At 47.7% G+C, this 15,214-nt stretch overlaps 1 protein-coding gene across 1 annotated transcript in view; it reads right to left on the minus strand.

Annotated features, from left to right (window-relative positions):
- FHOD3 (formin homology 2 domain containing 3) overlaps positions 1-15,214 on the minus strand; it is a 327,675-nt gene that overhangs the window by 869 nt on the left and 311,592 nt on the right. Inside the window, exons 22-25 of the mRNA XM_023750800.1 lie at positions 14,392-14,584; positions 10,978-11,001; positions 9,260-9,434; positions 7,614-7,775 (exon numbers count right to left, since the gene is read on the minus strand). Of these exons, the coding sequence (XP_023606568.1) occupies positions 7,614-7,775; positions 9,260-9,434; positions 10,978-11,001; positions 14,392-14,584 (554 nt within the window). The remainder of the gene's footprint in view (positions 1-7,613; positions 7,776-9,259; positions 9,435-10,977; positions 11,002-14,391; positions 14,585-15,214) is intronic.

Consider the following 15,214-nt stretch of genomic DNA (forward strand, 5'->3'; position numbering starts at 1 on the left):
ATGGCAGGTGGCATGTTGAGAGCTCAGCCTCTGACCAGCATAAGGAATGGATCAGAGCTGGAAAAGTAATCACAGAGCAAAGGAAAACGCAAGTTCCAGTGATGTCAATCAGGTAAGATCACCCCACAAACCCATGACCTTGGACAGCAAGATGTCAACAGACCCCAGGGCAACGGACAGCAGTCAGGGTGAGTCTCTGTGAGTGTCTCCACTCATCAAAGCGCCTCTGGAGAGAATAACCAGGAATCCCCTGCAGGCTGGCTGTCACAAAGCAAATTGCCAAATGTTTCTGGGTAGTTCTGGTGGATGTTCTCTGTGAAACAGGCTCAGGAAGGACCAAATGACCCCTTCACTGGGCGCACACCTGGCCGTCGAGGAACACTCGCATTTCACGGACCTGGAATTGGCCTCTGTGTAGCCCGGCATCATGGATTGTCCCATTGCTCAGTGTTGATCAGTTCTGATGTCAAAATACAGGCTGGATAAGGGTGAATGAGTAGACAGCTGCCTCTTTCAAAACCAGGCCTTTCCTTTGAAAGGTTGCCTAATTACACTTCTCTTCATTTATAAATTGTGTTTGGTCTATCCTATATGTAAGATCATACAGAGTTTGTAGGATATGGTCTATGTTCAGAAGAGGCATGTTACAGATCCACCTTCCATCCTAAATCCTAAATCCACCAGAGTCCCCGAGATGAGCAGGGCAGGCCCTTGATCAGTAAAGCTCACCCTTACTCCTTCCCATCTTCCCTTGCCAGACCCAGTTCCCTGAGTCCACTCTGTGACCCTGGGCCTGTATCCTCCGAGGCCTCCTCTGAGGCCTCTCCACAGGCAGGGCCCCACCTCCTATGTCTGCAGGCAATACCCCCCATTTCATGTCTCCCCATGACCCCCTGGGAAAAAGCCCATGTAGCCTGTGGACAAAGGATCTGAAAGACCCATACCCATTGGAACGAACAGGGGTCATATCTATGAATAAATGGTGTCTTCTCTCCCAGGGATCAGCACTTTGAACAGGGACCAACATCTAATCCATCAATTAGTCAATCAACAAATGGTTTATGGAGAACCTACTGTGTGTTTTCCCTTCACTCAAAGAATCAGCACACTTCTGGAAGGCTCTCAGACACCAAGTGTGGGTTTTTATAGAGATTCAAAGACTTGTTCCATGCCACCAACGCACACTACTGTATCCCAAGCCCAGCTCTGGGCCCCAAGCTACCCATCTGCAGCTGCTCCTGCACCGGCCCCCACTCCCCAACGCAGCCCCTGGGGCTCCAGACTGAGAGTCTAACTCATGCAGACAAAATGTTTGGCTCCAGAGCCTTGGCTGGAGGCAGACTGCATTTATTTAATTGAGTAATGGAATGTGTTCTATGGGGCAGCCATAAAAATACTAGTTTGTAATAACCTTTTATATCCTTTAAACACTCCTTCAAGTGTTGGTTAAAGAAAAGATAATTTTAATGGCAGAAAAGAAGATAAAATGTTTCTCATTCTTGACAAGGACTACTAGGACCTCTCATCCAAGACACGGAATTCTGCCCGGAGAAGTCCATGCAGCATCTTACATTTCATTAGCTGCGGAGGCGGCACGGACACGTGCCTATGACCAGATTCTCTGTGCCTTTGGGTAAACATGCTTGGCCGAATGATGACAGAGGCTCTGTGAACGGGTGGGCATTTCACCCACGATGGCATTTAGAATGCTGCCTTCACACTCCCGGCCACACACTGGCTTTCGTCCTGTGACTGCAGTGTTTGGGAATACTTGAATAAGGGAATACTTGAATAAGAACCCTGGCACCTTAGAGCATGTGCACTGATGTAATAGAGATGGGCATGGGCCAGCTTGGCTGAGGCAGCTCGGAGAACAGAACAAAGTCTAACCGGCGCTTCGCCGACCTTCCTGCTTGACCAGAGGCTGTGCCTTTGGCCTCATCATCTACTCAAAGTGCTGATGTGCCAGGCCCCTGGGACCCTCCTACACCCCTTCCCCATGGCATGTGTGTTCTCTGCTGCAGGGGAAAGCCAGAGTAGGCTAAGGTCCCTTTGCTTGCCAGATGCATTCCTGAAAAGTGAGTCTTCCTAGAAAAATCTGTGCCATCTGTAGAATCCTACTTTCTGTAGGCCTTCATGACAATTCAGATAAATTCTTTCACAATAAATATAATAAATACTGAACATAATAACCCAATAAACATGAATATATTAGCCCCCCAAAAGACTTAAAGAATCTGAATCCTTCCTTTGTTAGAGTCAAAGTTAATTCATGTTACTGCTTGAAGGTGTGAAATGAAGGCAGTTAAAATCAGGTTTGTACCCCAATTCAGATCACATATAGAAAGGGCTCTTAGGGTGTCATTTCATCCGTCCATCTGCTCACCAGTTCACTCATTCATTCAGCAAATGTGACTTGAGCCAAGTACTGCCGGCAGGGAGGCAGGGGGCTGACAGGGACGTGCTGCGAGGGATCCGCAGACCTGTCCAGACACGGACTTGGCTCTCACTCCGAAAGCAAAGAAGGGCGGGGGTAGGGTGGGTAGAGGGGGTGCTGAGAGAATGAGGGGACCAGCAGATGGGGCTGGCGGGATGTGGGACTTGTACAAGTCTCCCATCACACAGGGGATTTCTTAAGTGCTTGCTTAGGTCTGATAGGATAATGTCTGGGCCCCCCTCTGCTCCCTGTTCCTGCTTCCCTCTGAATGCCCTGGCTGGAGCTGCACAGCCTGTCACATGCGGCTGCCTCCCTTCCTCAGCTGCTTAACAGAGAACAGACCTCGGTAATGTTTATCCCTGTCTGCCTCGCAGCTCTTCCATACACGGCGCGGGTCACTTCGCTGGCCCTGCAGCCGCTCTGCCCCCGGCACTGTGACAGCTCTCACGCAGCCCTGACAGCAGTGGGAACCTGGGCTCAGACACAGGGCGCCTCTGCCTCCACAGGCAGCACGGGGGTGTCTGGGACTCACAAAACCCATGTTCCTTTTCTCATCTCCCACCCTCCTAGAAGTGAAAACAAATTTTAATCCTGCAAAGTGCTCTCAGGTGACTGCTGAGATGAGTTGAATCTGAGAATAATGGCAATGGTGGCCACAATCTACTCCTTGAGCCAGAACATGGACTATTCCTTTTGATCTTTGTGGAAAGCCTATGAGATGAGTAGGTTTCCCCAGTTAGTGAACAAATGGCAGAGATCGAGGCCCTGGCCCAAGTGCACACAGTAAGCAGGAGAGAAGGGTTTGAGCCAGGACGTTTGACTGGGCTCCATCCTGTTCTGGCCCCTCTGCTTCTGCAGCCCAAGGGGCACTGATGGTGGCACTCCTCCCAACACGCACAAGCCCTCGAGTCACCCTCTAAAATGTAATGACTCTCAGCCCTAGGCGGGTAGCTCAGTTGGTTAGAGCATCGTCCTGATATGCCAAGGTTTAAAGCATAAAGAGTGGAACAACAAATCTCTCTCTCTCTGAAAATTCAATAAATTAAAAAAATCAATCAATAAAATTAAACATAACAACAATAAAATTAAACATAACAACTCTCAATCCAACACTTGGTTTTCTCATGGGCTTGTTCTATTTATCTGGGTAGGCACCCTCAGCTGCCTTTTGTGGAGGGATCAGACCAGCTTTAATGAGTCTGAAGAATAATTAGATGCTCACTAAACAGCAATGATGCTGTTGTTGAGAAGACAGAAGTTGGACTGAGGAAGCTTTATTTCCTTCCAACATCTTATTTTATTGTATCCCAAGAGCATTAGTGTTAAAGCCTCTGGCTTATGGCCATTGTTATCTTGTACTATAAATATAAATTTTATGTAAATATAAAATTGGTTCATGGTAAGTAAGGAAGAACTATTTAAATTAAATGCAGAGAAAATTTTAAAAATGGGATTAGTGGGGGAAATTTCTGGGTATTTTCAAACACCACTTTGGAAAAGTAGAGAAAACTGAACTAAGTTGTGCATGGAATCTAATCTTGTGAGACATAAATCATGTTTTCCCCAAAACAGATTCAATAATTTTTCAGATTAGATCATTCTCTTTCTCCATGAACGGCTACTTAATAGATAGCCTGGCTATACCCCTCAATATTCTGTAAGAGAAATAAAATAAGATTTGAGTTATGTCAAATGTGCATTCCTCTCCCCTTGGAGAGGAACGCCACAGCGTCACGAGAGACACTGTGGGGGAATGGTGGTGTGAGGGATGTCAGGGCGAGAGAGAGAATCTGAGTTCTACGTTCCTTTCCCAACGGGCCCTGGAATCAAACTTCTGGCTCTGCCCAGGGGAAACGGTTTTTTCGTAAAGGTATCCACCATTATGATCCTAACAAACTAAGAAACTGTTTGATTATGTGTAGGTCACATCAAAGTGATCACATTTTTAGAGAAACATAGCTCTGAGCCCCAAACTCCATGGTCATGTCGCAACAGGGCCCAGACTCTCCCTTGGAGGAAAACTCAGCAGAGAAGGGGCACCTGCCTCTCTCAACCATGACAGGACCCTGGGGACAAGAGATAAAGCAGACTATGAGTCCCTAATCCCCGATCTGTTCTGTGATCATCTGGGCTGGTGGCACCATGCAGGCAGCCAGCAGGGTGGAGACCCTCTTCTCAAGGCGGGTCCAAGAGAAAAGCATGCTGGGGAGGAGCCCCCTCCCCACCCCAGTCACTGGGCTCCATCCTGCAGAATCATACCTGTAAGGATACCTCAAGTGCTGGTCAGCTTCAGGGATTTCTAGGGCAGGTCAACATTCAGGAGGCCTAAGAGGACAAGTAGCTCTGGGACAAAACACCTTCCTCAATATTATGAAAAGAAAAACCAACGTAGAAAAACACAAAGAAACAAACAAGACAACCATAAAGCTCAGATAACATTCTCCCTCTGTCCGATGCACCGGCCGATTGGAGGGCCTTGGCCAACGTGTGCTGGACCATTCATTCCACAGGCTAGAACCCAACCACATAATTAGAAACATTTTGCTTCATGAGACCCTGAAGGCACCAGCTGGGAAAGCAACAGAACCGAGCCGTGGGAGCCTGCAAAGCGATGAAGGTGCCTTTGATGTGTCCCTACTGGCTGCATGTTCCAGGCATTCGCAGGGCGTTGGGTGTGTGTAGGCCCAGCCACCAGCGCCAACAGGAAAGTGAACATTGAATTTTCTCAGAGGATTCTCAAAGGCTCGCAGGTCATAAATTTTTAGGTTATGGGATGGATTCTGTTTAGTTTCCTGCTATAGCTGGACTATTACTGTCTTTGGCCAAATGAGCTACGGCCCACATATGTTGGGTATTCATTATCCACTTGCCTCATTGCCACCATTAAACAATCAAATAAAAGGGTGGAGCCCAAAAGGCGAAACTTCATGTTGATTTTGCAAATTATTGTCTTCTTATTCCTTTAACCTCTTGTGAAAAGCTGGAGTTTATCACCCCTTTAAATGGAAATCAAAGGAACTCCCCCTGTCTTAAATGTCTGCGGATTGTGCCATTACTAATAAGTTAAACCTGTTGCAGATAAACATTTACATACATGCAGTACTGTAGTCGTTGAAATCACTGCATCACAGGATGAAATGTGCTTGGCTAAATAAAAAGAATGTACGGCTGTTTTGCATAAGATTGGAATGGAAACGATACCAAAGGATAGTATGTTATGTCAACAACAAAAACAGGCAAAATATCTCTCTGGCCAGATTGAAGTGGGAAATTAATTATGGCTGTGTGATTGTTCCCAGTGACATCAAGTGTTTCTGTAAGAAGCTGGTTCTCTCTAGACCAGAGGGCAGGGCCAACACGCTGCCCACACAGACGTGGATGGCCGGAGACTCTGGGGACTGGCAAGGCCACTGTGTCATGTAGTCTCTGTCTCTGAGGTTCCTGGCTCACCCCTGCCCATCTCTGTGAGGGCACACCCTGGCTTGGCATCCTTTCTCTACTCCCCACCCATGGTCCCTGCCACCCTCAACACACACACTTGCTTTTCCCAGATCCTCCCGGGTGATTCTTGCACTGAGGTTCCCCACTGTAGCCAGACCAGGAGAGACCCAGTACCAAGTTTCTGCCATTTGGTTACCAGTTTGCTGAAGTAAGTAATAGGGGGGCAATAAAGGCAAATACGAAGATAATCTACGGAAGACCTCCAAAAGCCTTTCATACGTTTCATTTTAAAAAGCAATGTAACAAATAGATTTCTTATGAAAAAGAGCAAGAGAAAAATAGGCAAACAATATGGACAAGCCATCCACAAAAGAAGAGATGCAAATGGCAAGAGAGTCAACTCAACTTCCTAGTATGCAGGGAAAAGTCAGTTAAAACCACACGGGAATACTATTTCATCCCCTTCAGGCAGAGAGAAAGGGAGGTGCTGCCTTGGCCTGGAGCAGCTGGAATCACACAGGCGGGTGGGGGGAGGTGGACAAGCCCAAGTCTTTGGAGAAGAGTTTGTCAGGGAAGATGCGCAACTGAGGCCCCTGTAATTCCACTCCAGGCCTCAGACCTGAGCGCTCTAGCTCACTGTGCCCAAGTCCCCTGGAGACCTTGTTAACACAGATTCTGAATCAGTCGTTTGGTTTAGTGCCAATGGGTCGCGCAGAATCACGGGGTCCAACATATGCCCCATCACCTCCCGTGTGAACCTCAAGCGTGGCACCACTGGGGGCTCCCTGAGTTCGAGTTCTAACTAAACTCCCTGCCTACTTGGAGTCACTCTCCGGTCACTTTTGGGAGTCTAGACGTGGGGAGGGAACCAGCCTTCCTTCTGGTGACAAGTCATAAATCCCTTTCCTAGTCACCACCCCTTACTCCAGGAAGCAGAGCCGGTGAAGACTCAAGCTGCCACTTGTGTGACCAGCAGAGGCCAAAGCTTGGGGCTGAACTCTCGACACACACAAGCGCCACAGCCAACACAAGTAACATCAAAGAACTGAGAGGAACCCTGCTTCCTGACTCAGTGCGATCCCTATGAGAGTTGGCATGGTGCCTACACAGGCAACTCCACACCCACCACTTGGGCAGGAGCAGGAATTGGGCTCCAACTAAAGAGAAAGTCAGTTGCTTTGATTTAGTTGAATCCTCTATTTGGTAGGAAAAGAAAAAATAACTGGTCAACCTAGGCTAGCATTAAGTATTTTAACCATCCTACTGACCATAAAATCACTGGTTTTTACCTTGGTCATGTTCACCAGCAGCAGCGAACCCCTAGGGGAACCACCTCCAGCCCAGAAAGTGGCCCCTGATGCTGGGAGAGAGGCAGAAATATACTAGTAGCCTCTGGCAAAGCATCCCGGGCAGGGCTTGGCAATGGGCCGCTCTGAGCCCACCAGCGCCTGCCAGAGCCATGTCAGGGCCTTTTAACCTTCCTAGGGACAAAGTACGAATTGAGGGAGGCCTGGCCAGAAATGACAACTACCCTGGGCAGGGGTGACTGCAGCACCCTCCACAGGCCAACGCTGACTGCCACGTAGGAAACCTTTTGCTGACGAGCACAAGTGGGCCTCCTGGCACCAGTGACAATTCCCTGGAGCCCACCTCTGAGTCTGCCCTTCCCGGTCATACAGGACTAGAGGGCAGGTACCTGTGGGTGAGTCCCTCACCCCAACTCAAAGGCACTTACAAGATTTCCGGTTGGCCCGGGAGCGCTTCCTCTCCCGGGGCACCACTCGCTGACTGGGCACCTGGGTGGCCGACTTGACGATGCGGTCCATGATCTCATCAGCGGCATCATCCGTGACATTCGGTGAGTCATCAGTTCCCATGGTCCATGAACTAGCGGATCCTGAAGGATTAAACAGGGAATGCGATGAACCCAAAGAAAATGCACAGCGCTGCCCCCGGCAGCTGAGCTGCCAGCAGCGGAGCAGAGCGGGAAGCCCAAGCTCAGCAGATCCAAGTGCTCGCAGGTCCCCACTGTGGGGCACAGGGCACCACTCCAGCCACCACCCTCCAGGCTCTGTACTCCCTAAAACCCATACTTGGGGCACTTTGTCATAATACCTTGTACCACAGCTGTGCTCTTGTCTTTCACTGCCCTTTAACTTTCTATGCCTGGATGCGTCCCTCCACCTGCCAGGTCACAGGAGGGCAGACCCCCTCCCCACCCCAGACCCCATGCCACACGGTGATGTGCATACCACAGGTATCCAGTGATGTATGTCCAGTAATGTCAGCTCTCTATCCGTGGCTATATGTGCCTAGTGAATGTTAACTAACCCCAACTTCTCACTCAGTGGAATAGAAATCAATGGATTTTGAAACATAGTTTATCTTTGAAATTTCATAGCAAGATTGTCCTCTACAACCAGCAAAGGGGGAATTGACATAAATTCTCTTTGGTACACTTCTCTGTTTGCTGACCAAAAAAATACATTTATTAATTACTCCAGGTCTGGCATGGAAACATCTGCCTATAGACAAGCAAGAAGAAAGCCCCACAAAAACATAGTTCCCAAGTCATGTTAAAGAGTTATAAATCAACTAGAGGCTTGGTGCACAAAGTCATGTACGGGTGGGGTTGGGCCAGCCTGCCCTGATCAGGGCCAATCGGGCTGGGCCAGCTGGGGGTAGGGGCCGTGGGCAGTTGGCTGGTCAGCCAGCCCCGCCCCCTGGTCAAACTCCTGGTTGAAGTCCCAGTGGAACTCCCAGTTGAGGGACAATTTGCATATTAGCCTTTTATTATATAGGATGCTATTTTAATATACCAGAATGAACTTCCTGTGAAATCTCTTCTATAAAATGGGAAATATGCTTCTGAAAGAAGACAGAAATATATAAATGTTCTCAAAATTATGAATTTCCTCTTCCTACACTTTCTTTTTGTAACAAACACACAACTGCAAAAGCCTGTGGTCTCCATCACACCCACACAGCTCTGCCACTACGTGGAAAAGCACCACCAACAATACACAACAGAGCAAGTGTGGTTGTGTTCAGTAAGACCTTATTTACAAAGCAGGTGGCCAGCCGAAATTGGCCTGGGGCTGTATTTACTGATCCCTGTTTTAACCTATGAGGATTCATTCACAGTAATAATTCCTCTTGTGTAAATTAATTTATATTTTTGGGACTGTTTTTTCTGAAATGTAACTAATGAAAGTGGGTAACAAAGGTGTGAGTAAAGAAATGTGTGGCTACATCAGCACTGGGGAGTTGACTGCCCTTTGCAGCCACAACCCAGGCACAGGAACCTATATTGGGTGATGGGGACCAGACCCCCACGAGGTGGTTTCCTGGGAAGATGTGCCCCGCCCAGCCCGGAGTTACCTCGGCTCATCCGGCTGCGTGTGCGGACGCCCAGCACCGGGGTGGCATCATCCATGGCCGGGGACGAGGTGTTCAGCACAGCCTTCATGTTCTCGTGTTCAGCGGCGTCCTCGGCATAGCTCAGGCCCTGTGGTTGGCTCGCAGGTGCTGGCGAACTGCTGGAGAATTTGCCGGACTGCAAGACCAAAGGGGATGATGGTGTGAACTGCTGTCCCCAAAGCCAACTCAAGCCTATAAAATGCTTAGTTGAGGAACCTTCTCTTCTGTCCCTCCCTGTCCTTTGGTTTGTGTGTATCCTGCAGACACAGTCACCGAGGTTGTGGATGAATAATGACAAAACATCTGTGAACACGGAAGTGCTTTTATCAGAAAGAAAGCCCTGGTCCAGTAGGACCACGCCCATCCCTCCGATGTTGCTGGCATCTTGGCTCTCTGCAAGTTCCCTCGGTGAGTGCCTACCAGGGGCGACCGAAATCAGCTCTGGGAAGAACTCAGAAACCAAATCCGTTTCCAATGCCAAAGCCCTGATACGAGGATCAATACATTTAATGTGTTAATTAAATATATTGAGCTTTAAGTTTTTTAAAATTTAGTGTCAGGAAGCAGTTAAAAATTTCTTACCTATCACTTACGATAGTCAAATTTTAAAAGTGGGATTCAGCCACAGAATGAGACAAGATTAAGAGCTGGGAGGAAATTTTCCAGATCTAGTCCCACCTCACTTTACCGAGAAGGGAACTGAGGCCCTCCAAGATTAAGTGAACCCAAGGGGGTTTGTTTCAGGCACCAGATCAGAACACGACTCAGAAATTCATGCTGAAACTGAGTTTGGTAACGCTTACTACTTCTGGTGGCGCCAAAAATATAGTTGTTTAAACAAGCATTATGTGCACACAATATTTTCTAATTCCAGCTGAACAGCCAGGACACAGATGTTTTACAAGAGGTATGCTAGCACATCGCGCCACGGCACACAGTGCCCAACATCTGGATGAGACATAAGCAGTCTGTTAGATTCCCATTTGCAGAGAGGAGCTCTGTAGATCTGGGCTTCCTCTTTTCATCCAGCTTCTCAGCCACGGCAGCAGAGAGCCCAGGACACATCTGTGGCTGGCACATCTGTGTACGGCTCCTTCCTCACCTTCCAGGCCAGCCAGCTCTGACTTGGACTCTGGTTCTGACATCTGGACCTAGACGAGGAGCCCCTGCCCTTCCACTCCTCACACACTGATCCCGCCAGACCCAGTGGATGTCAATGGAGGAAATGGGCACAAGTCAGAGCTACCCAAAGCTGCTGAACCACTGGTCTGGCCTGGCTCTTAGCCACTGCCCCACTTCCTCTCTGATTTTAGGGCTCTTCATGTGGCTGTTCTAGAACCCAGTTCTCATACAAAAGGCTCAGACAGGGCTGGAGGGAAAGTTCCCTGACCACTCTTCTCGCAGTAGAGAGAGAGGTGTGCTGGCTGGCACTGCCACTTGGGACAGGGCCTGGGGCTCAGGGACAGCTCGGAAAAGCAGTCAATCCGTCAGTCCCTGGCACACACGGCAGGACAGGGACCCATGTTAGGAGGTTAGTGATCACACAGAAACCAACCGGAAAACGTGCATGCATGGTTTAAAGCACAGAACCGTGCTGACACTGCAGGCTGCTTAGGTTAGACACTCCAGCGCCCCTGGAGGTCAAACGTGGCATTCCACACGTTTAGACAGAGTCCTACCTCCATGTCATCCTCTTCATCAGTCTACCCAAGAGGACAGGACAGGATGGAAAAGACAGAAGGGATTCTTAGAAGGCACGGAAGTCAGCAAAGATGAGATCATCTCCATGTCACGTCAAATTCCAAATGAAGAAATTGGCCCCATGACCAGGGCACACCCTCTTGATTTGGGAGCGGCCGGGCCCTGCCTCCATAGCCCTCCTGCCCTTCTCTGGAAATTCCCCAAGCTCTATCCTGACCACAGTCAGAAGGGATTTGGGGGTTCGGGCCAATCTCCCGAGGCTGCCCATGAGGTTGACAGCCACTGTTTTCTGGCCACTCCATACTTCACTCCCAGCTCTGTGTCCTGCCCCTCACCCAGCCACATTCTGTGGAACCCACCTCCCCTGCCCCCATCAGGGCCTCAGTAAGGGGACTGGCCTCCCTCTGCCCGGCTCCACCTGTCTATGGCCGCTCCCCTCTCATCCCCAGTGCTGGGCCTCCCTGCCCAGGCTGCCGGTCTGCACCTCCAAGAACCTTCCACACTCAGGACAAACAACACAGGACCAGAGGAATGGCTGCCCATGCAGAATGGGTCATATCACTGCTCCCTCAGAAACATGAGATTAGGTTCTCTTCAAAATCGTACTTCCCTGTGCCCCCTGGAGGCTGTCAGAACTGACTGGCCATACTTTCAATTCCCACCAACTCTCACCAGATAAGCTCCCTGAAGTCACTTCAAATACTACTAAAATATCCCTTTTCTGAAAATAAATTGAAGGTGAAAGTCATAGCAATCTCTTAATTTTAAATCAACATGCCCTCAATTTAACGTGTGCTTGTTTCTACTGAGGTTGGAAGGCTAGGCCAGCCAGTCGGACACGAGGGTGCTGAGAACTGACTACACTTCTGGAAGCTGAAATGACACAGTGCTCCCAGTACATCACCTTCCCAGCCAAGTGCATCATGACAAGAGGTGACAGTTCTGCTGTGCCATCTTTTAAAAAATCTTACAACATGTTTATTTAACCAGGATTTGGGTTTTCTTTCAGCAATGAGTACATGTGTGCAATGCCAATAGACAAAATCTCTAGTCCTCTCAATATCCCCAAAGTAACTAGCATTCCCTTTTCACAGAGAGGAAGCTGGAGAGAAGGCAAGGGCCTCGCCAGGGTTACCCCTGCCTCCATGTGGTGGTCCTGGGCTGGGCAGCCTGAGTTCTCACAGCCCAGCTGGAGTGGGACGACAGCAGACAGGGCCGCAGTGGCCTTGCGCCGCCTCGTCTATGTCACCACTTTGCCTAGAACCAGGTGGCGACACAAGGGTGAGAAATTACTTAGTGTCTCCCTGATCCTCCCTGGAGGACTCCTGGACTTTAAGAAAGGAAGCCTTCTGCATGTTCAGAAACAGAGGAAGAAGAGGAGAGACCGGCACATACAGCAGATACGGGGCTGACTCCACCACTGTAGGGTCTTTAGATTTAACCCAGGCAGCTCTGTGCCTTAGAAAATAATGGTTTTTCTAAAACTGTCCTTCTTTAATGGCTGTCACTTCCATCCTCATTGCTCAGCATCTACATTAAAAGTGACCGACTGCACAGTTTTCTCAAAAAATCACTTCCAGCTCTAATGCTCGGGCTCTGCTTCTCCATCTATTATTGGGTTTGCTTTGAGAGATTCAAGTGGTGGAGATGTTTTTCTTAACCAGATCATGACATCCTGAAGGCATAAGCTTATCTTTTACAGCACCTACATCTTCCTTGTTGCCCCATGCTGTGCTGGGCACGCAGTGGGCTCTTGCTTACTTGAGATGGGAAAACGGGACACTGTATACATTGCCATCACTGACAATATTCTGATTTACCAGCAGATGGCAACCTTTCTACACAAATGATGCCACTTTGTCCACTGAAAATAGGGACTATGTCCAGGATAAACCCTGAAGAAGCTGGTACTATCCAGATGTTAATGGGAATTTAAATATTTTTGAATCAAACCCTAGAAAATTTTATCCCTGCTTATAAATAGGAAAGCTGAGTGTGTACAGAGAAGGACAGAATTTAAAAATTAGTGGGATCTGTAAAAAATAAATCTCAAGAATTTAGCAAGAAATTTTGACGTGTTTTCATAACTATGAGCATATTGGACTTGTATTTTTCACCCTCCAAATGTGTCTCATTTCCACAAAAATAAGCACTCCCCTTTTACAACTTTTAAAAATAATACTTTGGGATGAAATGTGGGACATAGTTTGCCCAAGTGGATTCTGTTTGCCTCCCGAGCTGCTGTCCTCCAGGAGGTGAAAGATTCGGTTGAACCCAGACGTCAGGAGAGGACGTGGGAGACTTGGCTGGTGGCACTGGCGTCCGGGGGACTGCAGGAAGGGCACCTGATGCAGAAACGGGATCTGAGCACTCTCTAAGGGCCCAGAAAATTCCAAGGAAACAGGGGTCTGGGTGGGAGTAGGCGGTGAAGGGATTAGTCCCTAGTTCTCCCCTGCCTTCTTTTAAAATTACTAAGATAATGTGTCCAGGTCTCCATGGAAAGGTCAGGCCCGCTCAAGATTGTGGGCAGTAACCATGTGCTCCCTGTTTCTCCTACCACATAAACATTTTCTGGGTACAGAAGGTAGCCCCCATAAGGTCTTCTTAATTGATTTTATTCCTCCCCAAAGAAATCCACCTGACTTGAGTTCAGCTGAGGCATGCAAAGGACAATGGCTTAGTCGCTACCCATTCCATTTCCTGATCACTGAGAGCCAAGGTGCTTCGCACCTATAGATGCAGATGGAATAGGTTTTGCAAAGGCACATCAGAAAGGGGCACTGTCTATCCCTGACATCCTCACACGTCCCTTCCTCTTCTGAATACCCACTGCGCCCATGGCCCAGGGGCTCGGGGATGAGGTGGGAGAGATGGGGGAAGAGCCCAGGAATGGGAGAGACATGTGAGTGTGCAGGGACCCCGGAAGGGGATCCCTTCCCACCCTGATAGTCTCTGACTGAAGGGTCTGCCAAGAGCCCATCTGATTGTAGCTTTGAACAACCACATCAATTATTTCTCTATTAAGATGCCTTGAATGGTGGTCCATGTGTCAACTGAGGTTATAAAGCATCATTATGATGATTAAAATCTTGAATCAATTCCCAAATTGGTACATTTGTCCTCCTATAAGTGGCATTATCTTCCATCACAGAGGGTGAAAATGGAAACAAGCATTTAATGTCATCAGCACCATACAACACACCCACATGTGTTACAAGCTCCTCCTCCAGCCACACATTCTTAACTTACATGTCCTAGTTTCTCATTTGTTTATAGCAGATTTTATAGAAAAGAAAAGAAGAGAAAAGAAAAGAAGCACAGTCCCCAGACTGTGGGACATTTTATGGTTGATTACACTCTTAAAATAAATAAGCTGATTTCCTGAAACTTACATCGGTGATCATCTTCCCTCTGGTCTTATTTCTCTCTCTGTGGTTGGCCCGCTTCTGTTTCTGCTGCAAAACCCTTTCCCTGGTGGTGCGATACTCCAGGGCAAATTCACTAATGATCCTGCAGAACTTGTTTATGTTCACTTCCCGGATCGCATAAGGCGGATGCCCCATAAAGAGCAGAAAGGAATGGAACCTGCAAGGAAAAACAATAGGGCCAATGACTTCAGTTTTAAGGAACAAAAATTGATTATCTAAAAACTTTCAGTAAAAAAAAAAAACATCAGCGGGAGACAATGTTCTTCTTTCCTGGGGCCTTGAGGTTGAAGAGTCCTCTCAAGTGACAATGAGACCAGAGGTCAAGTTCAACTCACTTTCTCATTGGGGATGGTGAGGGTGAGATGGCAGGATTGCAGGAGATTAAGTATCTTTTTCTTTTTGCTTACCTGTGTTTTAATGCTTCCTAAAATGGATTTGTGCAAGTTTTGTAACAAAAATGAATATTGCAGTTTCTAGGTTATATAAAAATTAAGTAAGAAATAAAGAAACGTTGCTTAGCAATTCCTTGGGAACCTGCTCCAGTGAATCTTGGAAAAGACATGAACATATTATGAACAATATGTCAATTGACAGTTTATAAAAAGATGTTTGTAAAGTTTTTTCTGAGTAAATATTTTGATATCTTTTTTTGCAATTTTACATACAATCTGAATTTAATTGGAACACATCGAACGAGACACACAAAATTATCTCAGCTATTTAATTTATAAATAAGAAATTGTTGAATGTTATTTACTTAAAATTTTTGTAAAAGAAGTTAAATGAG

Source organism: Myotis lucifugus, unplaced genomic scaffold (genome assembly GCF_000147115.1).
Source record: "Myotis lucifugus unplaced genomic scaffold, Myoluc2.0 scaffold_16, whole genome shotgun sequence".
Lineage (NCBI taxonomy): Eukaryota > Metazoa > Chordata > Mammalia > Chiroptera > Vespertilionidae > Myotis > Myotis lucifugus.